The sequence below is a fragment of the Hemitrygon akajei genome, chromosome 4, assembly GCF_048418815.1.
Source record: "Hemitrygon akajei chromosome 4, sHemAka1.3, whole genome shotgun sequence".
Taxonomy (NCBI): Eukaryota; Metazoa; Chordata; class Chondrichthyes; order Myliobatiformes; family Dasyatidae; genus Hemitrygon; species Hemitrygon akajei.
The window spans coordinates 184438623-184465131 of record NC_133127.1 but is presented as its reverse complement, the minus strand read 5'-3'; the positions used below and the strand labels follow the sequence as shown (position 1 = coordinate 184465131).

At 41.9% G+C, this 26509-nt stretch overlaps 1 protein-coding gene across 2 annotated transcripts in view; it reads left to right on the top strand.

Moving 5' to 3' along the window:
• Positions 1–26119, top strand: part of LOC140725982 (P2Y purinoceptor 8-like) — a 31859-nt gene extending 5740 nt beyond the window's left edge. Inside the window, exons 1-2 of one of the 2 annotated variants that reach the window (XM_073041886.1) lie at positions 7706–7792; positions 23268–26119. In XM_073041886.1, the coding sequence (XP_072897987.1) occupies positions 23303–24298 (996 nt within the window). In that variant the 5' untranslated portion in view covers positions 7706–7792; positions 23268–23302 and the 3' untranslated portion in view covers positions 24299–26119. Of the gene's footprint in view, positions 1–7705; positions 7793–23267 lie in introns of those variants that run through there. The other variant, XM_073041887.1, reaches the window with a different exon arrangement.
• The last annotated feature ends 390 nt before the right edge of the window (positions 26120–26509 follow it).

The window sequence follows — 26509 nt, the reverse complement described above, 5'->3', positions numbered from 1 at the left end:
AATTGAACAGAGTTACAGGGAATTAGTCACACCGAAGCTGCAGAAGGCGAGTAGCTGGGTGACTGTCAGGAGCAATGGAAATGTGAATAGGTAATTAGCGCAGAAAACCCCTGTGGGCATTCCCCTCAAAAATAAGTATACCATTTTGGACATTGGTGCGGGGCACAGCCTCCCAGGGGAATGCAACAGAGACCAGGTTACTGGCACTGAGCTTGGGTTTGTGGAGCAGAAGGGAAAGAGGGAGAAGTGGGGAGTGGTAGCGATAGGGGGCTCAGTAGTCAGAGGAACAGAGAGGAGATTCTGTGGACATGAATGGTATGTTGCCTCCCAAATGCCAGGATCAGACAAGTCTCAGATCGTGTCCACTACATTTTGGAGAGAGAGAGAGAGAGAGAACAGACAGATGGCTTGGTACATATTGGTACCAATGACGTAGAAAGGAAAAGCAATGAGGTCTTGAAATGAGAAGTTAGAGAGCTAGGCAGAAAGCTGAGAAGCAGGACTTCAGAATAGTTATTTCTGGAATGCTACCTGTGCCATGTGTTAGTTAGGATAGAAACAAGATGATTTGGCTGATAAGCTGAGAAGCTGGTGCAGGGTGCAAGGCACAGGGCTTCAGGTTCTTGGATCATTGGGGTTTCTTCTGTGGGGTGTGGCCTGTACAAAAGGAACGAGTTGCTCCCGAACCTGAGGGACCAATATTCTTACAGGCAGATTTGTTAGAGCTGTTGCGAAGGGTTTAAACTAATTTGGTAAGGGGTGGGGGGGGGGGGGAACCAGAGTGAAGGGACCCAGGATAGGACGGATGGTAAAAAAGCAAAGATAGCGTGTAGTCAGACTGTCAGGAAGGGCAGGCAGGTGATATAGATAATTGCAGCTAGCAGGGTGAGTATCAGTGCATGAGGGATACAAAATCAAAAAGGGTAGCAAATACAGTACTCAAAATGTTATATCTCAATGCATAAAGTATAACAAATAACATGGATGATCTTGTTGCACTTTTACAGATTGTCAGTATGATGTTGTGGCCATCACTGAATCATGGCTGAAGGATGGTTGTAGTTGGGAGCTGAATGTCCGAGATTACACCTTGTATCAGAGGGACAGGAAGGTAGGCAGAGGGGGAGGTGTGGCTCTGCTGGTAAAAAATGGCATCAAATCAGTAGATTGTCAAAGGACAATGTTATGATAGTCATGTGAGATTTGAACATGCAGATCGATATGGAAATCAGGTTGGTTGTAGATCTCAGGAGAGTGAGTTTGTGAATGCCTGTGAGATGACTTTTTAGAGCAGTTTGCCTTTGAGCCTACTAGGGGATCGGTTATATCGGATTGGATGTTAAGTAATGAACTGAAGGCGATTAACAAGCTTAAGGTAAAAGAGCCCTTAGGAGCCAGTGATCACAGTATGATTGTGTTCGACTTGAAATTTGTCGTAAAGTCTGACGTAGCAGTATTTCAGTAGATTAAAACATATTACAATGGTATGAGAGAGGAGTTGGCCAAAGTAAATTGGAAGGAGATGCTGGTGGGGATGACAGCAGAGCAGCAATGGCGTGAGTTTCTTGGAAAAATGAGGAAGGTGCAGGACAGATATATTCCAAAAACAAAGAAATACTCAAATAGCAAAATAGTACAATGTGGATGACAAGGAAAGTCAAAGCTAATGTAAAAGCAAAAGAGAGGGCAAACAACAAAGCAAAAATTAGCAGGAAGGCAGAGGATTGGAAAGCTTTTAAAAGCCTACAGACAGCAACTAAGAGAGTAATCAGAAATATGAAAGCAAGCTAGCAAACAATATCAAAGTGGATAGTAAAAGCTATTTTCAAGTATGTAAAAAAATAAAAGAAAGATGAAACTGGATATAGGGCTGCTAGAAAATGAGGCTGGAGAAATAATAACGGGGGACAAGGAGATGGCAGATTAACTAAATGAGTATTTTGCATCGTGTATGGGACATTGGAAAAAAGGTTGAATTTCCCCATGGGGATGAATAAAGTATCTATCTATCTATCTATCTATCTATCTATCTATCAGTCTTCACTGTGGAAGACACTAGTAGTGAGCCAGATGTTGAAGGGTGCAAGGGAAGAGAAGTGAGTGCAGTTACTATTACAAGTAATTGCTCAAAAAGCTGAAAGACCTAATGGTACATAAATCACCCGGACCAAATTAACTGTACCCTAGTGTTCTGAAAGAGGCAACATTACTGATTGTGGAGGCATTAGTAACGATCTTCAAAAATCATTGGACTCTGGCATGGTGTCAGAGGACTGAAAAGTTGCAAATTTTCCACTGTTTAAGAAAGAGGAAGGCAGCAGAAAAGACATTATAGACCAATTAGCCTGACCTCAGTGGTTGGGAAGATGTTGGAGTCAATTGTTAAGGATGAGGTTATGGAGTACTTGGTGACACGGGACAAGATAGGACAAAGTCAGCATTTTCCTTAGGAGAAAATCTTGCCTGAAGAACCTGTTGGAGTTCATTGAGAAGAGTACAGTTAGGATAGATAAAGGAGATACAGTGGATGTTTTATATTTGGACTTTCAGAAGGCCTTTGACAAGGTGCCACATATGACAAGGCTGCTTACCAAGTTGAGAGCCCATGGTATTACAGGAAAGACACTGGCATGGGTAGAGCATTAGCTGATTGGTAAGAGGCTGATTGAATGAGAATAAAAGGATCCTTGTCAGGTTGGCTGTGAGTGACTAGAGGTTTCCGCAGGAGTCGGTGTTGGGACCTCTTCTTTATATGCTGTATACCAATGATTTAGATGACAGAATAGAAGGCTTTGTTGCCAAGATTGCAGATGATCCAAAGATTGGTGGAGGGGCAGGTAGTGTTGAGGAAACAGGTAGGCTGCAAAAGGTCTTAGACAGATTAGGAAAATGGGCAAGAAAGTGGCAAATGAAAGACAATGTTTGAAAATGCATAGTTGTGTACTTTTGTAGAAGAAATAAATGTGCAGACTATTTTCTGAACAGGGAGAAAATCCAAAAATCTGATATGCAAAGGGACTTGGGAGTCCTTGTGCAGAACATCCTAAAGGTTAATTTGAAGGTCAACTCAGTGGTGAGGAAGGCAAATGCAATGTTAGCATTCATTTGAAAAGGTCTAGAATACAAGAACAGGGATGTGATGCTGAGGCTTTATAAGGCACTGGAAAGGCCTCACCTTGAGCATTGTGAACAGTTTTGGGCTCCTCATCTAAGAAAAGATGTTTTGGCTTTGGACAGGGTCCAGAGGAGGTTCACAAGGATGATTCCAGAAATGAAAGTGTTATCATGCAAGGAACATTTGATGGCTCTGGGTTTGTGTTCGCTGGGAATTAGAAGGATAAGGGGGGGATTGCATTGAAACCTTTCAAATGTTGAAAAGCTCTAAGTCAGGATAGATGTGGATGGGTTGTTTCCCATGGTGAGACAGTCTAGGACAAGAAGGCACAGCTTCAGGACAGAGGGGCAACCATTTAAAACAGAGATGCGGAAAAATATCTTTAGCCAGAGAATGTTGAATTTGTGAAATTTGTTACAATGTGCAGCTGTGGAGGCCTGGTCATTGGGTGTATTTAAGTCAGAGATAGAGAGGTTCTTGATTGGACATGACATCCAAGGTTATGGGGAGAAGGCTGGGGAGTGGGGCTGAGGAGGGGAAAAAAAGGATCAGCCACGATTGTTTGGCGGAGGAGACTTGATGGGCCAAATAACCTAATTCTACTCCTGTGTCTTATGGTCTTGTATGTGTGTTATGCTTACTAATGTGCATCACACCCTGTTCCAAAGAAATGTCTCACTTGACAGTATATGTGTACCAAATATAGTTAATTGACAATGAACTTGTCTGGACAGTGCAAAAGCTTCTATGACCTTATGTGTTTTAAAGAAAAACGCTTTCCCACAGCGAGTGGCCTAACAACTAAAATGAGCTGGTGGCAGTGTTAGTTGTAGCAACTTCAGTTGTTGCATTCAAAATTAGCAAGATAAAGATCCAAAAAAAACGCAGTGTGGAACTAAGTGGGCTGTTCGTACACAGAGATAGTACAGACCTGATGGGTCAAATAGCCTCTTTCCATTCTGGAATTCTTCTCTGGTTCATCTCTACTTTACAGTCAGAGGAGGCAATGGAAGTACAAATGCAGCCAATGACACCCACTGCTTTTGCTCAATGTCATTGTTCCAACTGCCCACTCCTAAAATGCACCGATATATCGGTAACTGTTTGCAAAACACAGCTGAGGTCTCTATAAAGTACATTTCACCCACAAACCTAACCAACAGAACAAACTATAGCATTAGAAACTGCTGTGCAAAAACGTAACTATGATAATGCAATTAAAGCTCAATGAACAATATGAGAGATAATTCAATGGAAATGCTTAAGAACTGTAACATGATGTCGACTTCTGTAAGCAGTTCCCATCTGGTGCAGAATTATCCTTACCCATTCAAAGGATCAGGGTCCAATCCATTTTGACACACCTTATCACAATGCTGACCATTGCACATATAGGATACCTGACCACTTCTCAGTTAAATTGATTTCCACGTTCAATGGATCACTGTCCATATTTTCTGCCACTGTCCAAACGATATCATCACTCAGCACATCCTTACTCTCAGAAAATCCAAGACCATTCACTCTGAGTATTGGTCCAGTTCTCATCATGTGCCTGTTATTCATATCAATAAGATCGAAACAGTGCAGAAAATAAGTACAAGGATGTTACCAGATCTTGAGGACCTGAGGACCTGAGGAAAATATTGAATAGGTTAGGACTTTATTCCCTGGAGCATAGAAGACTGATGGAAGATTTGCTAGAGGTAAACAAAATTATAAGGGGCATAGATAGGGTAAATGCAAGCAGATTTTTTCTACTGAGGCTAAGTGAAAGCAGAACTAGAGGTCATGGGCTAAGGATGAATACAGAACATAAAACATAGAAAACTACAGCACATTACAGGCCCTTCAGTCCACGATGTTGTGCTGACCATGTGACCTACTCAAGAAACTGCCTACAATTTCCCTATCGAATAGGTCTCTATTTTTCTAAGCTCCATGTACCTATCTAAGAGTCTCTTAAGAGACCCTATTGTATCCGCCTCTACCACCTTCACTGGCAGTGCATTCCATGCACCCAGGAAAGCTGAAATGTTTAAGGGGAACATGAGTGGGAACATCATCACTCAGGAGGTGGTGAGAGTGTGGAATGAGCTGCCAATGGAAGTGGTGGATACGGATTTGGTTTCAACATTTAAGAGAAGTTTGGGTAGGTACATGGATGGGAGAAGTATGGTGGACAATGGTCCAGGTGCTGGTTGATAAGGCTATGTGGACTAATCATTCAGCACAGACCAGATGGGCCAAAAGGCCTATTTCTAAGCCCTAGTACTCTACTACTCTTTCAAGTCCATCAATATCACTTTCCTTCTGACTGCAACCTCCCTGCAACTGTACTTAATGCAAAACTACCCTTTTTTTAATATCCCTTCCCATCTTCCAACTTTCCAAATACTCCTTCCAACTGAAGCAGTGGCTTTCTTGCACCACTTCCAAATTGTGTGTTAATGGCCATTTCTCAAAACTGAACTGCTGTGTCACGAACTGGAAAGACTGGTTATCTGAACTCATTGGATTCAGTATTAAATCATAAGGGCCGTAGTGATGTCTATTTGAGTTGATCTTCATGTGCACAAGTACGGTGAGGGACAGTTACAGTGTAAAACATACTTGTAGAAGTATCACAGGCAGGTAGATTTAGATAATACATATAATATAAATATATGCTAATTACACTAGAGAGTGAAACAAAAGATATTGATTAATTGATTGATTTGCTTACTTATTTACTGAAATACAGTGCGGAACAGCCCCCTCTGGCCCTTCCAGCCCAGCAATCACTGACTTAATCCTAGCCTAATCATGAGACCATTTACAATGAGCTGGGTCACTGCACTGTAAAGTCTATCCTCTTGTTTTTCCAAAGTTCTAGCACATCTTTTCTAGCATCAACATTGTACACTGTCCTCACAACTGTCAAGATTCCACTCACTGGTGAATACTGAATCAAAAAGTGTTCATTAAGAGAGCCTCCCCTACTTCCTCCGACTCCAAGCATATTTCCACTGCTATCCCCGATTGGAGCTACCCTCACTCAGGCCATCCTCCACACATGTAGGGCACCTTGGGGTTTCCTTAATTTTACTCACCAAGGCCTTCTCATGCCCCATTCTACTTCTCCTATATCTATTCTTCAGTTTCTTTCTGGCTACCTTGTGACTCTCTGGAGCCTTATCTGATCCTTATTTCTTAAACCTAAGGAAGTAAGCTTCTTTCTTCCTCTTGAGTAGATATTTCTTGTCAACCACAGTTCCTTCATCTTAATATCCCTTCCTGGCTTCAGTGGGACAAACTTATCCAATATCCTATGCAAGTGTTGTCATTTTGCATTTTCATAAACACCTGTTCCCAATTTATACCCCCTAAGTCCGTGCCTAACAGCATAATAACACCCCTCCCCAATTAAGTACTTTCTCATACCATCTGTTCCTATCCCTCTTCAAGACCTTCAGTAAAGTTCTACAATATACCGCTACATCCCTCCACGATAAAGAGTTCCAGTCATCCTTTGTGATTAACAATTAGCTCTACATGCCACACATACATTGAAACATCGAAACGGACAGTGAAATGTGTCATCGATGAACAAAGTGTGAATATGTGTGGGCATCCCACAGATGTTACCATGCTTTTGGCACCAACATAGCATGCCACGAGTTACTAACCCTAAGCCATACATCATTGGGATTTTGTGGGTAACCCGAGTACCTGAAGGAAGCCCACATCTGCACGAGGAAAACATGCACACTCCTTACAGACAGTGGTGGGAATTGAACCCCTGTTGCTCATTGCTGATGCTATAAAGTGATCCATCAACTGCTATACTACCGGCACGCCTCAGCGGCCCTCCCTTGGATTTACATCCCCATATGTTACCAGGGCTTCTGATCACGACGATGGAAAATTATATCAAATCAGCCGTGATAATATTGGGAGGTTTGGCATGTTTGACGGTCCTGGTGATTAATTCCTGTCCCTATTGTCTTGTCTCGTTGTGCACTCGCATGAAAGAACAGAGGAGTGAAAATGACAGTTATATTTTGATATGTATTGGTATAATCGGCAGTTATATATTTATATGTGGTAATTGATTTATTATTGTCAATAGTATTTGTATTTGTCCGGCACAATACCAACATGAAAAATACAGTTGGACTCGAATGCGAATGGGAGAATTTAGAAGATGATGAGTGAAATGCTGGGAAATGTAACTGGCATGGATGGGCATTTTGGTCAGCATGGAGCAGTTGGGCAGAAGGGCTTGTTTGTGTGCTTTATGGCCCTATGTACTGAGACACAGTGAAAAACTTTTGGTTGCAGGAACATAATTTCATCTATAGTAATGTATAGTAATGTCTAAAAGACACACACACACACACACACACACACACACACACACACACACACACACACACACACACACACACACACACACACACACACACACACACACACACACACACACACACACAAAATTTGCACAGTACAGAAAAAGAAGAGACAGCTTCCTATAACAATGTTTCTAACTAAAGCATCTGCAATTCTAAAGTTTCGACGTTCAACGCTGGAAGATCCTCAGCCCTCAACCTCCACAGTTCCTGACTTCAGTATTACTGAGCCTCCTCCAAAGCGTCCTTATTCCCTAAACAAGACAGTGTAACAACTACTGTACAGGTATTAAAAGTTTTACTCGTTGTTTGATCATTGTTCGCCTCGCGTCTCGTTCGTTTGCTGCTTGTGTTGTGAGCGAGAGGAACATGTGCGGTTTTTTTCTTGTCAATATTCCCCAAAACAAGACAGTGCAACAACTATTTACATAGCATTTCCATTATATTAGGTATTATAAGTTATGTAATCTAGAGATGATTAAAAGTATTACTCGTTGTTTGATCATTGTTCGCCTCGCGTCTCGTCCGTTCGCTGCTTGTGTTGTGAGCGAGAGGAAAATGTAGTTTTTTTCTTGTCAATATTCCCCAAAACAAGACAGTGCAACAACTATTTACATAGCATTTCCATTATATTAGGTGTTATAAATTATGTAATCTAGAGATGATTAATGGTTTTACTCGTTGTTTGATCATTGTTCGCCTCGCGTCTCGTTCGTTCGCTGCTTGTGTTGTGAGCGAGAGGAACATGTGCGGTTTTGTTTCTTGTCAATATTCCCTAAGCAAGACAGTTTATTTACATTGTATTAGGCATTATAAGTAATCTAGAGATGATTTAAAATATACAGGAGGATGTGCGTAGATTATATGCAAATACTACGCCATTTTACACAAGGGACTTGAGCATCTGCATTTTTTGGTATCCGCGGGGTTCCCGGAACCAATCCCCCACGGATAAGGAGGGCCGACTGTAGTGTAACAATTTTATGTATTGCACTGTACTGTTGCCACAAAAAAAAAACAAATTTCATGACACGTGAGTAATGCTCAACCTAATTCTGATATGGGTCTCTACTGTGGACTGAGAGAGGGAAGGGGGAAAGGGAGAGAGGAATCTTGGTTGGGAAAAGGGGAAGTGAGAGGGGAGGGAGCGGGAAGCACCAGAGAGTCATTCTGTAATGATCGATAAACCGATTGTTTGGAATCGAATAACCTTGCCTGATGTCTCAAGGCTGGGTGTGTGTACACCCCTCTCCCCCACCATCACTGGCTTTCCTGCTCTGTCACCTTTTCTCCCACCCCTCCTGCATAGCTCCGTGACTATGGTTCCAAACATCCTTTGCTCCCGTTAAATTTACAAACTCGCTCTCAGCTCCACATGGACAAATATAGTACTGTGTACCTTAGCTCTCTATATAAAATATAGGAGCAGAATTAGGCCATTTGGCCCATCTAGACTGCTCTGCTATTTCATCATGACTGATCCATTTTCCCTCTAAGCCCCAAACTCCTGCCTTCTCCCCGTACCGTTCATGCTCTGTCTTCTTCTCTTCTTCTTCTTCTTCTTCTTCTTCTTCTTCTACTTCTTCTTTGGTTGTCCAATGACGAGATCCACTCCTTTAACGGTGAGATCTTTGATGACTATACAGTCCTATCCTGGACCCACAGTTCTATTGCAGACAATGCCCTGACTAATTAAGAATCTATCACCCTCTGTCTTAGATAACTGAATGACTTGGCCTCCACAGCTGCCTGTGATGAAGAGTTCCACAGAGTTCCATATGTGTCTATGACTGTGCAGCGTACCGTATAAGTACATTAGAGTTACACAACAGGGAAAGCAAAACGGCTGCTCAGAAAAATTGAGTACCTTGTGTAAATTGATTTGAATATTACTGAAGCCAATTTTACACAGATGAACTCACACCCACAATAAAATAATCCATTTTTTTGTGATGGTGGTTTTCAGGTACATGGCAGTGGTGTTTAAGAAGCATTAGGACAGACTGGTGAACATGAAAGGAATGGAGGGTTATGAATCAGTTAGCGTCATGGTCAGCAGAGACATTGTGGGCTGAAAAGCTTGCTCCTGTACCGTACTAAGTTCTATGATGTTGATTGAGAAATAGCATAGTACTAGAAAAATTAAAGAATCTAAGAAAGTTTTTCATTGCATGAGGATGCTGTGGACAGCATGACTCTGTTGGGCCAAAGGGCCTGTGTCTGTGCGGTGCTACTCCCCAACTCTCTGACTGCATGCATTCAGCCACCACTTTATTTGGTAAACCTGTAATTGGCAGTTATCTAATCAGCCAGTCATGTGGCAGCAACTCAATGCATAATAGCATACAAATATAGTCAAGAGATTCAGCTTGTTGTTCAGCTCAAACATCAGAATGGGGAAGAAATGTGATCCAAGTGACTTGACGGTGGAATGATTGTTGGTGGCAGACGGGGTGGTTTGAGTATCTCAGAAACTGCTGATCTCCTGGGATTTTCATACACAACAATCTCAAGACCTGTGGTCCCAACCATTTTTATGCCTTGAACTAATATCGTTAACTAAGAGGTCCATAGATCGGAGGTTAAGAACCCCTGCTCTAGAGTTTACAGAGAATGGTGCGAAAAACAAAAATCATCCAGTAAGTGGCAATTCCTTGGGTGAAAATGTTTTGTAAGTGAGAGAGGTCAGAGGTGAATGGCCAGACTGGTTCGAACTAACATGAAGGTGACTCTAGCTCAAATAACAACATCATACAACAGTGGTGTGCAAAAGAGAATCTCTGAACACACAATACATTAAACCTTGAAAAGGATGGATTACAGTAGTAGAGGACCATGAACACATACTCAGTAGCCGCTTTATTAGATTCAGGAGGTAGCTATTAAAATGGTCACTGAGAATAGATTCTAGCTTAATGCTTGCTCTGAAAGATTTAGCAACACTTAAGGCTCTGTTGCAGTTTCAACCCAAAACCCGTCCTCAACCTACGGAGTGAGACTTCAGCCCGGAATCGGCCACCTAAGCCACAGCTCAAGCTCGTGAGGTCTGATTTCTGAATGTGATATGGGAAAAGACATGGCCAAGTTGTTAACTCTTGATAAGTGCTGCAAGCAAGTCTACTTACTGCTAAAGCAAAAAAGTAAATTTAGAAGTCCGATTAGACTACACTTCTAATGTCCACAACAAATAGTGAAACATCAAAAAAACTGCAGGAATCATTTGCGTTGTTTTGAGGGCAATGGATAGGGTTACTGCAAGCTGGCTTTTTCTGCTGGGTTAAGTGTAAAGGGTGAAATATTTAAAGGTTGACCTGAGGGGTAACTTCTTCAGACAGAGGGTGGTGAGTGTGTGGAATGATTTTCCAGTGGAAGTGGTGGCTGCAGGTTCTATTTCAACCTTTAAGAGAAATTTGGGTAAGTACATGAATGGAAGGGGTATGGAGGGCTATGATCCAGGTGTGGGTCAATGGAACTGGGCAGAATAAGAGCTTGGCACAGACTAGATGGGTTGAATGGCCTGTTTCTGTGCTAAGCTTGCTGTATGACTCAATGGTCACCATATCTGAAAGAATAGTAGGGCAGAGGACTATTCCCTGCAGAAATACAAAACCCATAGATGTTGTGAAGTTCATAAGTCACACTGCTTATTGCAAATGATTACAAATCTCAGTTTCTGGGCACCACATTTCAAGATGACATCATAGTGTGATCACAGTGTGGGTGAGGATGCAAGGGAGGTTAACTGAGCTAACACAGAATGAGAGGTTTCAGTCCCATAATGAGACCGAAAAAAGCTGCCCTCTTCAGAAATGATGAAGAGGCAGTCTAAAATGATCAGAGCCAGAAAGGGCAGAGAGAAACAGTTCTTATTGGCAAGAGGGTCAATAGTAGAGGGCACTGGTTTAAAATAATTGGCAAGACATTGGGGAAAACAAAGTGAAAATATTTTACTTATTGTCTGGACAGCCAGACTGAAAACTAGCATACACAATGTACTGGAAGAAGTCAGCGAGTCAGGCTGAAAGAAAATGACTGTGTATTCCTCTCACTAGGTGCTGGCCTGGCCTGCTGTGTTCCACTGGCATTTTGTATGTGTTACATTGGATTTCTAGCATCTGCAGAATCTCTTGTCTTTATGAAGGTTGTAAAGTGTTGGTGAACACAGATTCCACTAGAAGGTTCAGATTAAAACTGAAAGATGCTCTAAACTGGACCACTCATTTCATTAGTCTGTACAGTCATAATGTAGTCCATACTCAATCTCAGCCCCATATTTCTGTTCTGTGCTTAATATTTGACATTAAAAAAAGCATACTCAAGTCTATTTTAAAAGATTAGAGCTGCTGTTCAAAGATACAGAGCATTGGTTGAATGATGCAGAGTCTGGTTTGTTTCCGAGCTCCACTCTGATTCACTTGAACGTTTTCCCTCTTTGACTGCCTCTTCAGATCTCCTTCTTGTAAACTTCCAGCTTTTCCATCTCTCTCTCTACAACATAAACGTGAGAAAGTCTGCAAAGCAACGCACACAAAATGCTGGAGGAACTCAGCAGGTCAGGTAGCGTCTATAGATATGAATATTCAGGTTTTGGGCTAAGACGCTTCTTCAGGACTGAGAAGAAAGGGGAAAGATGCCAGAATAAAAAGGTGGGGGCGGGAAAGGAGGCTAGTTCACATTGTTTGCTAGAGGCCTATCTCCACTCTGCCACCCAATATTCTTCGTTAGGTAGGGGAAATAAACCCTGACTCAAAAGTCAGAGCTAAGTTGCCTGTGCTGACCAAAGTGCCCACCTAGGCTAGTCCCATTTGCCCATATGTTTGCCACATAACCTACTAAACCTTTCCTATCCCTGACCTGTTCTCAATATTCCAGACGTGATCTTTAGAGATTAGTTTAATTTGTCACATGTGCATCAAACGTTAGTACGTACGGTGAAATGTGGTGCCTGCAACAATGACCAACACAATCCGAGGATGAGCTGGGGGCAGTCTGAAAGTGACACCGTGCTTCTGGGGTCAACATTAGTATGCCCACAACTTACTAACTTTAACCTGTATGTCTGTTTCATTTAGAATTTAGTCTTGTTAAACCACAATTTGACTTTGAATACTCTTAATAGACAATTGGATTAACATGTGCTGGGAACAGCCTGCAAGTGTTGCCATGCAACGTGGCCTGCCCACAACTTACTTCTTCCCCCTCTCCCAGTTTCATCTGTCACCTCCCACCTTGTGCTTCTTCCTCCCCTCTCTCCACCTTCTATACCCTTCCTTTCTAGACCTGAAGAAGGGTCTCAGCCTGAGACTTTGACCGTTCGCTCTTTTCCAGAGTTGCTGCCTGGCCTGCTGAGTTCCTCCACCATTTTGTATGTGCTGCTTTGGATCTCCAGTGCCTGCAGATTTTTTCATGTTTGTGATTCTACAACTTACAAACCCTTACTGACCCAGTAGTCTTCAGAATGTGGGAAGAAATCAGAGCACCTAAAGGAAACCCCACATGGACATGGAGAGAACATCGAAAGTCCTTAACTCCTTACAGACTGTGGCAGGAATTAAACCCAAATCACTGTCCCTTAAAAGCATTATGCTAGCCGCTAGGTTACCATGCCACTTGCAATGGCAAAAGTATATATCATTTGCCTTCCAAACTGCTTGCTGAATTCTCAGAGTTCAGATGCTGAATAAAAGTAATATTCTGCATCATGTGACCACAGTTGCAAAGTATGCTATTCAGAATATACACTCAGTGGCCACCTCATTCAAATGTCTAATCCGCCAATCATGTGGCAGCAACTCAATGCATAAAAGCATGCAGGCATGGTCAGGGGGTTCTGTTGTTGTTCAGACCAAACATCAAAATGAAGAAGAAATGTGATCTCAGTGATTTTGTCTGTGGAATAATTGTTGGCTCCAAACAGAATGGTTTGAGAATCTCAGAACCTGTGGATATCCTGGAATTTTCATGTATAATAATCTCTAGAGTTTACAGAGCAAAAAACTAAAAAAAATTCAGTGAGCAGGTGTTTTGTGGTTGAAAATGCCTTGTTAATGAGAGAGGAGAATGGCCAGACTGGTTCAAGCTGACAGGAAGGTCACAGTAACTCAATAACCACATGTTACAACAGTGGTGTGCTGAGGAGCATTGCTGAATGCACAATATGTCAAACATTGAAGTGGATGGGCTAGAACTGAAGACCGCAAGCAGACAAAAATACACTCATTGCCCACTTTATTAGGTACCAAATAAAATGGCTACTGAGTGTACACTGAATAATCTACTGATGAATTAAATGAAAGAGCCTTTAAATATACGTTACAACAATGATATCTTTCTTTTTAAGAAATTGCTATCTTTGATCTTTCTACCTCTTCTAAGCATTTATGTAAGCTTGTTGAAGGTATTTCAAGTGGCCACCATTCTCTCAACCTTGTTTAAAGTATATTGTAAATCAGGTTTAGTAGACAACAGCTGTTGGATGACACACAGCTGTGCACTATGACGTACTTAATGCAGAAGCATGGCATCATATGATTTGAAGCAAGCTGAGTTGGCAATTTCTCCTGAACGTGGTGTCTAAAACTAAGGGTCACATTCTCAATTTAAGGAGACAACTGTACACAACCAGGGATAGAAGAAATTTCTTCACACAAGTTCAAAGTTCAAAGTCTAAAATAAATTTATTATCAAAGTAGATATATGAGACCATATACAACCCTGAGATTCATTTTTTTGTAGGCATACTCAATAAATCCGTGGAATAATAACCATAATGAAATCAATGGAAGACTGCACCAAATTTGGTGTTCAACCAGTGTGCAAAAGATAACAAACAGTGAAAATAGAAAAATAAATATTAATAGTAATAAATGAGCAATAAAGAAATAATAAAGAAGTGTTATAGGGAGAAGGCAGGAGATTGGAGCTGAGGAAAAAAGGATCAGCCATGATGAAATGGCAGAGCAGAATCGATGGGCCAGGTTACCTAACTCTGCTCCTATATCTTATGGTTTTATAAATATCGAGAACATAAGATGAAGAGTCCTTGAAAGTTGTGTATCTGGAGTTCTCTAAGATGCTTGAGGAGACTCGGACATCAAACATATTTATGACAGGTATTAGTTTTATAAATATTAAAGGAGTGAGGACAGTACAGGGAACTGTTACTGAGGTAAAACTTCAGCCATGATCACGTTGAATACTAGGAGCTGAAGAGCCTATTCCTGATTATTTTTCTTATATTCTTATAGGGTTATAGAGAGATACAACACAGAAATAGGTCCTTCAGCCCATTGCATCCTCACTGACCATCAACCACTTTTTTTATTTTCATCTTATAAGACCATTAGATATAGGAGCAGAATTAGGCCATTTGGCGCACTGAGTCCGTTCTGCCTTTTCATCATGGCTTATCCATTTTCCATCTCCTGCCTTCTCCCCATATTGCTTCATGCTGTAACTAATTAAGGATCTATCAACCTCTACCTTAAATATACCCAATAACTTAGCCTCCACAGCTGCCAGTGGCAACGAATTCTATAGATTCACCACTCTTTGGCTAAAGAAATTCCTTCTTATCTCTGTTCTAAAAGGACACCCCTCTATTCTGAGGCAGTGTCCTCTGGTCTTAGACAACCGCAGCACAGAAAACAATTAGCCGCAACCAACCTCAGTGGAAAAAGTGTACCTGCATTTAACTATTTATACGCCTCATAATTTTGTATACCTCTATCAAATCTTCACTCATTCTCCTGCACTCCAGGGAATAAGGTCCTCACCTATTGAACCTTTCCCTATAATTCAGGTCCTCAATTCCTGGCAACATCCTTCTAAATTTTCTCTGCACTCTTTTAATCTTAGTGATATCTTTCCTGTGGGTATGTTACCAGAACTGCACAAGATACTCTAAATTTTGTCTCTCCAACACCAATATCACCAACATTTTCAGAGCTGTGCTTTTGAACTGCCTGTACAACTTGGCATTTTTTCAGTGTGAACAGATGCCTGGAGGGTGCAGTAAGGTTGTGGTGTAGTGGTACTGGCCGAATCGAGGCAGTGGGGCCCAGGCATGAGAGCAAGGATGTTTGGCTGTTTTAAGTGCTGGGCCAGATTGAGAAGATTGGGGTGTTGGGATCGGAGGCAAATGACGGGCTGGTGTTCAGCTCACTGCTCTGTGCAGTTTACTCAACTCTGCACTGAACTGAGGAAGTGGTCTGCAACTAATGGGCTCCCGGACCGGCTGTAGTAATGAACTGGCTTTGTGGCTGTGGAGTCACTTTCGTGAACTTTAGTTCTGAGTGTTACATAATTATTTTTATTGTCTGCGCATTTTTTTTTGCACTTCGGGTGTTTCATGGTCTTTTTTTAATGGGTTCTATTGGATTTATTTCTTTTGTGACTGCCTGTAAGAAGACAAATCACATGGTTGTATATAGTATACATACTTTGATAATAAATACATTTTGAACTTTGAACATGGCATCCCAACTCCTGCATTCAGTACTTTGGCTTATAAAGGGCAATGTGCTAAAAGCTCTCTTTACAACACTACCTACCTGTGATCCCACTTTCAACGAATTATGGATCTGCATTCCCAGATTTCCATCAATTTTCTGATTGTGATTCCGATTCTCCCTCAAATTCTAACAGTCACCTAAACTACAGGGGGCAATTTACACAGGCCAATTAGCCTCCCAGACTGCATGTCTTCGGGATATGGGTGGAAATAGGCACCAGGAAGACACCCACCCACATAGCCATTGGAGAAAGTGCAGACGACATACAGATAGTATCAAAGATCAGAATTGTACAGCCGCTGAACTGAGAGGCAATGATTCAATGAGCTGTCCATTGCCTTTCCACAATAAAATGTGCAGACTCTGCTCTAAACTGGTAGTTTGGTAATTCTTTTTAAATCATTGTCACATTCTACTGAGAGCTGGGCCTACCTCATTTGGGTGGTGAGATGGGGATGCGTCTCTACCAAACAAGGGGTAAGGCGCTCCTACCCTCAACTAGCCTGCAGGTCACCCATGGGCAAGATGTAACACCTGCTGAGCCCCCAGTCAGCATCATGGGAGCAGGTGGTGGACGGTCACATGAACAGCTGGTACTTATCACAAATCCTGGTTATGCGACCGCTGACACCAGGCAGACAATCTCTGAAGACTATTGATAATGGCTGGAGTCATCTGTCTTGTAAAGACACTGCCCAGAAGGCAATGAAAAACCACTTCTGTAGACAAATTTGCCAAGAATAGTCCTGGTCAAAGACCATGATCACCCATGTGATATGACACTGCACATAATGATGATGACAATGATTGTCTCATATTGAGGTAAAGGGAAAACGTGGTGTGCATACCGTTCATACAGATCATTTCATTACAAACAGTACAATGAGGGAGCGCAAGGGAAAACAATAACACAATGCAGAATGAAGTGTGGCGGTTATAAAGAAAATGCAGATCAGGCAGGCAAAAAAGGTGCAAGGCCATTACGAGGTAGATTGTGAGGTCCAGAGTTGGAAACTGGAATTGTAAAGACTCATCTAAAAGGCTAATTTTGTATTCCTTCACTATTGTTAAGAAGCTGCTAAATTTGATCACTTCCTATACTTAACAAATCAGACAGATTATTTATTGGCATTATCCCATTCAAGTATGACGCGTATTCAAGGATCTAGATAACCTGCTTCTATCTTTATTAAAGTCCTTTGATTGTATGCAATGTGAAAATAAATATTTACATTATAATTCTTAAGGATTACATAGGAATTCTTAAGGATTGCATTCATAGAAATGCATCGACATTTAAATTGGTAACAATTACAATACTATTACAGGAAAAATTTTGGGAAATGGTCACAGAAATGATTCATACAGGAGGTGCAACAGGACGAACAGCACAGTATTTAATGCCCAATACTAATTACCCTTGAACTAAGTGGCTTCTGAGGCCAACTCTGAGGACAGTAAATGTCAGTAACATTAGATCAGATCAAACAAAGGCTGCAAACTTCCTGCACTAAAGGGCATAAGTCAAATTCAAAATAGATTTATTATATAAGTATGTATATGTTAGCACGTACTGCCTTGAGATTCATTTTTTTGCAGCTATTTACAGGAAAAACAACCAATGTGCAAATAAGGTAAACTGTGCAAGTAAAAAAATAATAATGACATTAAGAGCATGGGCTGTATAAGAGCCCTTGAAAGTGAGCTTACAAGTAGCAGAAGCAGTTTGGTGTTGTGGTGAGTGAAGTTATTTATGCCAATTCAGCAGCCTGATGGTTGTCAGGTTTAATAAATGTTCTAGAAACTGGTGGTGTGGGTCCTAAGGCAGACATCCCACCTGACACCCGCAAATTATATATAATATCCCGGAAATCAATTTTTTTGAGAGCGAGTGGTGGTGGGGGGGGGGGGGAAGAAAGATATATATATATATATATATATATATATATGTGTGTGTTGAACTGGTGTCATTCGTTCATTAGCATAGCTAACGTTATTTAAACTAGCTGGCTAGTTGCTAAGGAGCTACTCAGTTGCAGACATCCCACCTCTCTCCCGGGAGTCTCCCTCAAATTGATGGTGCTACCTCCCTGAGATGAGTTTTTGCAGGGTGGGATGTCTGCCTAAGGCTTCTGAACCTCCTACCCAATAGAAGAAATAAGGAGAGAGCATGGCCCGGAGGGTGGGGGTTTTTTAATGATGGATGCTGCTTTCCTGTGGCAGCACACCATGCAAGAGAAATTAATGGTGAACCAGGTCGGTTTAATACTAATCATGATCACCATTAATCATCCCAGTATTATTCTTCGGATGTATATGATTTAATATGCCTGATAGTCAGTATTGTTGTCGTGGACTGAAGCGTCCATTTCTGTGCTATATAATTTCATGACTAGGTCTACAATATAGAAGCATAGTGTGGGCTTTTCAGCCCACTGTGTACTGACCTTTTAACCTCCCCCCATCAATCTAACATTTCCCTCCTACATAGCCCATACACCACCATTTCAGAATCAGGTTTATTATAATCAGCATTTGTCGTGAAATTTATTGTTATGCAGGAGCAGTGTATTGCAATACATAATAAAAACTGTAAATTACAATAAGTATACAGAATGTATATTTTAAAAGTTAAATAAGTACCTTTAGTGCAAAAGGAGTAAAAAGGTAGTGAGGTAGTGTTAACATGAGGAAATCTGCCTGGCCTGCTGTGTTCCACCAGCATATTGTGGGTGTTGTAGTGAGGTAGTGTTAATGGGTTCAATGCCCATTCAGAAATCTTCTGGCAGAGGGGAAGAAACTGTTTCTGAATCACTGGGTGTATGCCTTCAGGCTTCTGTACCTCCTTCCTGACGGTAACAATGAGAAGAGGACAGGTCCTGGGTGATGGAGGTCCTTAAGGATGGATGACACCTTTCTGAGGCATCACGTCTTAAAAATATCCTGAATGCCGGGGAGGTTCGTGCCCATGATGGAGCTGACTGAGTTTACAACTTTCTGCAGCTTACTTTGATCCCGTGCAGTGTCCCTTCCCCATATTAGACAGTGATGCAGCAATTAAAAGGCTCTCCACAGTACATCTGTAGAAATTCACGAGTCAATTTAGTGGCATACTAAATCTCCTCAAACTCTTAATGATATATAGCCACTGCCATGCCTTCTTTTTAACTGCATAGATCCTTAGAGATGGTGACAGCCAGGAACTTGAAATTGCTCACCCTTTCCACTCCTGGTCCCTGATGAGGACTAATGTGTGTTCCTTCTTCTTACACTTTCTGAAGTTCACAATCAATCCTTTGGTCCTACTGATGCTGAGTGCAAGGTTGTTGTTGTAACACCACTCAACTAGTGATCTATCTGTCTCCTGTATGCCCTCTCACCCTTTGAAATGCTGCCAGCAATAGATGTGTGCTCAGCTAATTTGGAGGTGCACGTGAGCTGTGCCTAGCCACACAGTCATTGGTGCAGGGAGAGTAGAGCAGCGGGCTAAGCACACATCCTTGATGCACACCAGTGTTGATTATCAGTGAGATGGGGATGTTGTTTCTGATCAGCACAGACTGTGGTCTTCCGGTAAGGAAGCTGAGGTTCCAGTTAAAGAGGTAAGTACAGGAGCCCAGGTTTTGGAGCATTTTGATCAGACCTGTAGGAAGGATTGAGTTAAACGCTGAGCTGTAGTCAATAAACAGCCACTTGACGTAAGTATTAGTATTGTCCAGGTGATCTAAGGCCATGTGAAGAGCCAATGTAGCAATAGACAAATTGCAGTAGGTCCAGGTCCTTCCTGAGGCAGGAGTGACTCTAGCATAACCAGCCTCTGAAAACACTTCACCATAGATGTAATGCTACTGGATGATGGTCATTAAGGCAGCTCACCCTGCTCTTCCTGAGCACTGGTATGATTGCTACCATTTTGAGGCAGGTGGGACTTCCCGACTGTAGCAATGAGAGATTGAAAATGTTTTTGAACACACTGGCTAGTTGGTTGACACAGGTTTTCAGAACCCTACCCGGTACACCATCGGGGGCTGTCACCTTGCCAGTAGGGTTCAACTCTTAAAAGAATTTCTCACTCATGTCTTTGTCATTGCATCAAGGATATAAGACTATTAGACTATAAGATATAGGAGCAGAATTAGGCCATTTGGCCCATCGAGTCTGCTCTATCATTTCATCATGGGCTGATCCAATGTTCCTTTTTCCTCTCACCCCTAACTCCTGCCTTCTCCCCGTATCCCTTCATGCCCTGACCAATCAAGAATCTGTCAAACTCTGCCTAAAATATACCCAAAGACTTGGCCTCCACAGGCAACTGGGTAATGAATACCACAGGTTCACCACTCTTTGGCTAAAGAAATTCCTCCTCATCTCCATTCTAACAGGATGCTCCTCTAATCTGAGGCTGTGGCCTCTGGTCTTAAATACTCCCATCATAGGAAATATCCTCTCTACATTCACTCTATCAAGGCCTTTCAACATTCAATAGGTTTCAATGACGAATTCTTCTTAATTATGGTAAATAGGGGCCCAGAGCTATCAAACACGCTTCATACGACAAGCCATTCAATCCTGCAGTCATTTTTGTGAACATCCCTTGAACCTTCAGTTTCTGCACATTCTTTCTGAGATAAGTGACTCAAAACTGCTCAAACCACTCCAAGTGAGGCCTCACCAGTGCTTTATAAACTCTCAACATTACGACTTTGTATATTCTCGTCCCCTTGAAATGAATGCTAACATTGCATTTGCCTTCCTCACCACCGACTCAATCTGTGAATTAACCTTTCGGGAATACTGCACAAGGACTCCCAAGTACCCTTGCATCCCAGCTTTTTGTATTTTCTCTCCATTTAGAAAATAGTCAACCCTTTCATTTCTTCTACCGAAGTGCATGGCCATACTATTCCCGACACTGTATTTCAGCTACTATAATTTCAGTTGGCATGACACTGCTACAGCTCGGGGTGTCAGATTTCAGAGGTCAATTCCAGCACTCTGTGTACCCCATGTTCGCATGGGTTTCCTCCCACAGTCCAAAGACGTACCGGTTACCAGGTTAATTGGTATTGTAAATTGTCCGGTCGTTAGGTAAGTGTTAAATAGGTGGGTTGCTGGGTGGTGTAGCTTGTTGGTCCAGATGGTCCTGTTTCACGCTGTATTTCTAAATAAATAAATAAAATAAAAATGAAGTCTGAGTGTTTTCAAAGGTTAGATGCAACATAACTAAAATAACTGTGGGGAGGGTGGGCTGCCTTAAGAACAGGAGTCAGTTAATCAGCCTGTATACCAATGTTTTGTTATACAAGGGGGTTATTTTATGTCTTTGAGGTTTGTGAATGATGTTGCATATTAGTTAAAATAATGAGATTTTGTAAGTGAACTTATGGATGAAATGGAAGCAAACTGACTCGCACCACGTCAAAAATCCTTTTGTTGAGAAGGTAACCAGTACCGAATGGCACAGTAGCATAATGGTTAGCACAAAGCTTTATAGGGCCAGAAACCTGGGTTCTATTCCTGCTGCTGTCTGTAAGGAGTTTGGACGTACTCTCCGTGGCCATGTGTGTTTCCTCTGCGTGCTCCGGTTTCCTCTCACCTTCCAAAGATGTACCGGGTAGTAGGCTATTTGGTCACGTGGGTGTAATTGGGCATCGAGGGCATGTTGTCCTTTGTCCCTTTGTCATTCTGTATCTCTACATCAGTGGAATAGAACCCACAGGAGAACTACAAAGATTAAACTTTTAAAAAGCGCTGATTATATAGAGAACTCCTAAACAGTCATATACAAGAAACCTGCAGAGAAAAGAAAAATAAATGTATTTTAAACAAATAATTTAAAAAAATTAACAGGGAGCTTCCCCCAAGATTCACAGTCAAACACAGAAACCAAATGAAAGCTTAACAAAGCAGAATCCTCAAGGTACAGAGGACATACAGACTCTCAAATTCATGTTGGGCCACACACACGAATGCTGGTGGACCTCAGCACATCAGGCAGCATCTGTGGAAGGAAATGAAAGTCAGCTTTTCGTGTCATGATTCTTCAACAGGACTTTAATCTCATATCTGATCAAGGTTTCTGACTTCATTAGGACACGAAACCTGATTAAGAGTCTTAACCTGAAATGGCGACACTTTATTCCCCTCCATAGATGCCGCCCGGCCTGCTGAGCTCCTTCAGAATTTTGTGTACGTCGCTCAAGGTTTCTAGCATCTGCAGATTTTTTTGTGCTTAGAATCTGTGCTGGGATTTCAAAGAGCAATCTCATAAGTACCACAGTAAAAGTAACTCATCCTCGCTTGTTTCATTAGAAACTGCACAATGTGGAGCAACACAGAAAAGTAGCATTTAGCATAACGCTTTACAGTGACAGTGACCAGAAGGTCGGGGTTCAATTCCCACCACTGCCCGTAAGGAGTCTGTACGTGTGGGTTTCCTCCGGGTGCTCCAGTTTCCTCCCACATTCCAAAAGAAGTACTGATTGATGTTAGCATGTTGTGGACAAGCTAGGTCGGTGTCGGAAGTATGGCAAGACTTGTGGGCTGCCTCCAGCACATACACTCACCAAGTGTACGTTCGTGGTTTTCTGCTACCCATAGCTCATCTGCTTCAAGATTTGACACGTTGTGCATTCAGGGATGCTCTTCTGTTGTAACGTGCAGTTAATTGAGTCACAGTTGCATTTCTGTCAGCTTGAACCAGCCTGGCTGTTCTTCTCTGACCTCTGTCATTAACAAGGTTTTCTCACCCACAGAACTGCCACTCACTGAATGTATTATTTTTCTTCATACGCCATTCTCAGTAAAATGGTGCAGGAAAATCCCAGGAGATCAGCAGTTTCTGAGATACTCAAATAATCCCATCTGGCATCAAATGTCATCCCATGGTTAAAGTCACTTAGATCACATTTCTGTCCCATTCTGGTGTTTGGTCTGAACAACGAATGAATTTGACCAGGGGTTCCCAACCTTTCTGTATGCCATGGACCAATACCATTAAGCAAGGGGTCTGTGGACCCCAGATTGGGAAGCCCTGCTCTTGATCATGTCTGCATGCTTTTATGCATCAAATTGCTGCCGCATGCCATATTCGGATTAACAAGCAGGTGTACAGGTGTACCTAATACAGTAGCCACCTAGTGTATTGGATTGTATTGGCTGTCAATGCGGACAATATATTTCACTGCATGTTTTGACGTTTCGATGTATATGTGAAAAATAAAGGTAATCTCTTTCATCTCTTCAAAGCTAAGCCTGGAGCGAACAGCTGTGCGCAAGGAGGCATGGACACGAATACAACAATGCCAATGCTGGACAACGAAACACTGGAAATGCTGAACAGCACTGCCATCCGAATCACCATTCCCACTGTTTACCTGACCATCATCGTCATTGGTCTGCCCAGCAACGGCATCTCCTTGGGACTGCTTTGCTTCCAAACCCATCCCAAGACACCCTTGGTCATTTTCATGATCAACCTAGCAATCACCGACCTCCTACTTGCCATCTTCCTGCCCTTCCAGGTTGCATACCACCTAAACTACAACAACTGGATTTTTGGCAAGAGCCACTGCACCTTTGTCAGCACATTATTTTATGCTAACATGTATTGCTCCATCTTGACAATGACATTTATTAGTATCGAACGCTATCTCGGAGTTGCCTTTCCAATATGGTACAAAGCCGTGTGGAAAAGAAAGCATGCTGTGATTGCTTGCCTGGGAATATGGGCAACTTTGCTGATTGTTCTACTGCCTTTCGAATACAGTGATTTAACATTTGATGTTCAGCAGCTCAAGATTATTACTTGTTTTGATGTACTTAAGGAAAATATACTTCCTGACCGATATGCATGGGGATTGTTCCTGTTCACCCTGTTTGTTCTGCTCTTCCTGATCCCATTTAGCATCACCATTGTATGCTATGTGTTAGTCATACTGAAACTCTCCCAGAATTCTCACACAAGGGAGCGTCAGAAGAAAAGAAGAGCGATATACTTAGCCATTACTGTGCTTTCAGTTTTCATCGTGTGCTTTCTCCCCAGCAATATCACCCTCTTAGTTCACATCATACTGAGGCTCATCTATAATAAGGGTTGCTACACAGCCTACAAGCTGACCTTGTTACTCAGCTGTTTCAACAGCTGTCTCAATCCATTTATTTTCTGCTTTGCTTCCTCAGATTTCCAGAAATGCATCTACCAGTTACTAAATTGGAGGCAGTTGCATGATGGGAATGTCTCAGTCCAACTTTCATCAGGAAGGCCTAGTACAACTTAGAGTTAATGATGTGTCAACTGGCCAAACCAAATATTCAGGGAAGAAAGATATCTAAAAGTTCTCACCTTACAATTGGTTGACTTGAACTGTAGTGGATTGGTAAGGATAAAGAAGGACTCTGATTTGATATCTTTTCTTAGATACAATCTGATGCTACCAGGTGAGGCTGAATCTATGAGCAGAAGTCAACAGGTCTTTTGGAATTGGTTAGGAAATGCTTCAACATCCAGGGAATGGAAGTACTTATCAAATTGTGATATTGTTTTCTTTTATAACTTCATGCTTCTTGACATCACACTATCAAAGATACTTCCCAGATCTCCGTCACCAAAAAAGAAAAAATGCAGCAAACAAATGAAAAGACCATAAGACCATTTGGCATAGGAGTAGAAGTAGGCCATTTGGCCCATCGAATATGCTCCACCATTTCATCATGGCTGATTTATTATCCTATCCCCCTCAATACTATTTTTCTGTCTTCTCCCACTAACCTCTGATGCCCTAACTAATAAAGAACCTATCAACCTCCACATTAAGTATATTCAATGGCTTGGCCCATAGAGACAACTGTAGCAAATAATTCCACACGTTCACCATTCTGTAAAATTCCTCCTCATCTGTGTACTAGAGGGACATCCTTCTATTCTGAGACTGTATGCTCTTATCCTAGACTCCCTCACTTTAGGAAACATCCACTCTACCTATGCCTTTCAATATTTGATAAGTTTCAATGAGATCCTCCTTATTCTTCTAAACTCTAGCTAGTACAGGCCTAGAGCCATCTTGTGCTGCTCATATGACCTTTTCATTCCCATGATCCTTCTGTGGACCCTCACCAATGCCAGCATATCCTTTTTTAGATAATGGAACCAAAGCTTGCTCAATATCAAAAGATGCTTCCCAAAACAAATACAGCAGGCACAGAAGAAGACTTCTCCAAGTTACTTAACCATCCCAAGATGGTATGACAGTACTGTTCCTTCATTATTGTTGGAACAGATTCCTGAAACGTACTTCCTAACAAAATTTGGGTGGTGGTGGCATCCGTCAGTCTCGAGAGACCATGGATCTGCGCCTGGAGTTTCCAGGGCGTAGGCCTGGGCAGGGTTGTATGGGAGACCGGCAGTTGCCCAAGCTGCAGGCCTTCCCCTCTCCACGCCACCAATGTTGTCCAAGGGAAGGGCACTAGGACCCATGCAGCTTGGCACCGGTGACATCGCAGAGCAATGTGTTGTTAAGTGCCTTGCTCAAGGATACAAAGACGCTGCCTCAGCTGAGGCTCGAACCATTGACCTTCAGGTTACTAGTCTGATGCCTTGCCCACTAGGCCACGCAAAATTTGGGTAGTACCTTCAATATGCAGATTACATTAGTTCAAGAAGACAAATCAATATTAGTTATACAAGAACAACAAGGAATAGGCATAATTTGCAAGTTTTACTGGTGATTCCCACATAATGCACCATTATTTGCCCTAATTTACCTGAGATTTTGAGTTCCACATTCCAAAGAGAACCTGCATGAAGAGACTCCTCCTGAAACAGTTATTGGATTCATCAAAGACATTCACAGGTCAGGAGATCTGGGTTCAAAATGAAAAATAACGTTATTATCGAAGTACATATATGTTACCATCTACAATATTAAGATTTATTTTCTTGTGTGAATACTCAATAAATCGATAGAATAATAACCATAACAGAATGAATGAAAGACTACTCAACTTTGGCATTCAACCAGAGTGCAGACGACAACCAACTGTGCAAATGCAAAAAGAAAGAAATAATAATAAAATAAGTAAGCAATAAATATTGAGAAAAATGAGATGAAGAGTGCTTGAAAGTGTGTTGATTGGTTGTGGGAACATTTCAATAATGAGGCAAGTTAAGTTGAGTGGAGTTGCCCTCTTTGGTTCATGAGCCTGATGATTGAGGGGTAATAACTGTTCCTGAACCCAGTGGTGTAAGTCCTGAGGCTCCTGTACCTTTTTCCTGATGGCAGTAGCGAAAAGAGAGCGTGTCCTGGTGGTTGTGGTGGTTCTGACCTTGGGTATTCTCTGTATGAAGTCTATGTGATCTCCTTGCAGCTCATGTGCATTCCTCCTCAGGTGCTGCAGTTTCCTTCCACATGCCCAAGATGTGCTGGTTCTCTGAAACATCTGGCCATAGTTAATTGTCCAGGTGGGTGGTGGGAAAATCAGGGAGGGGCTTT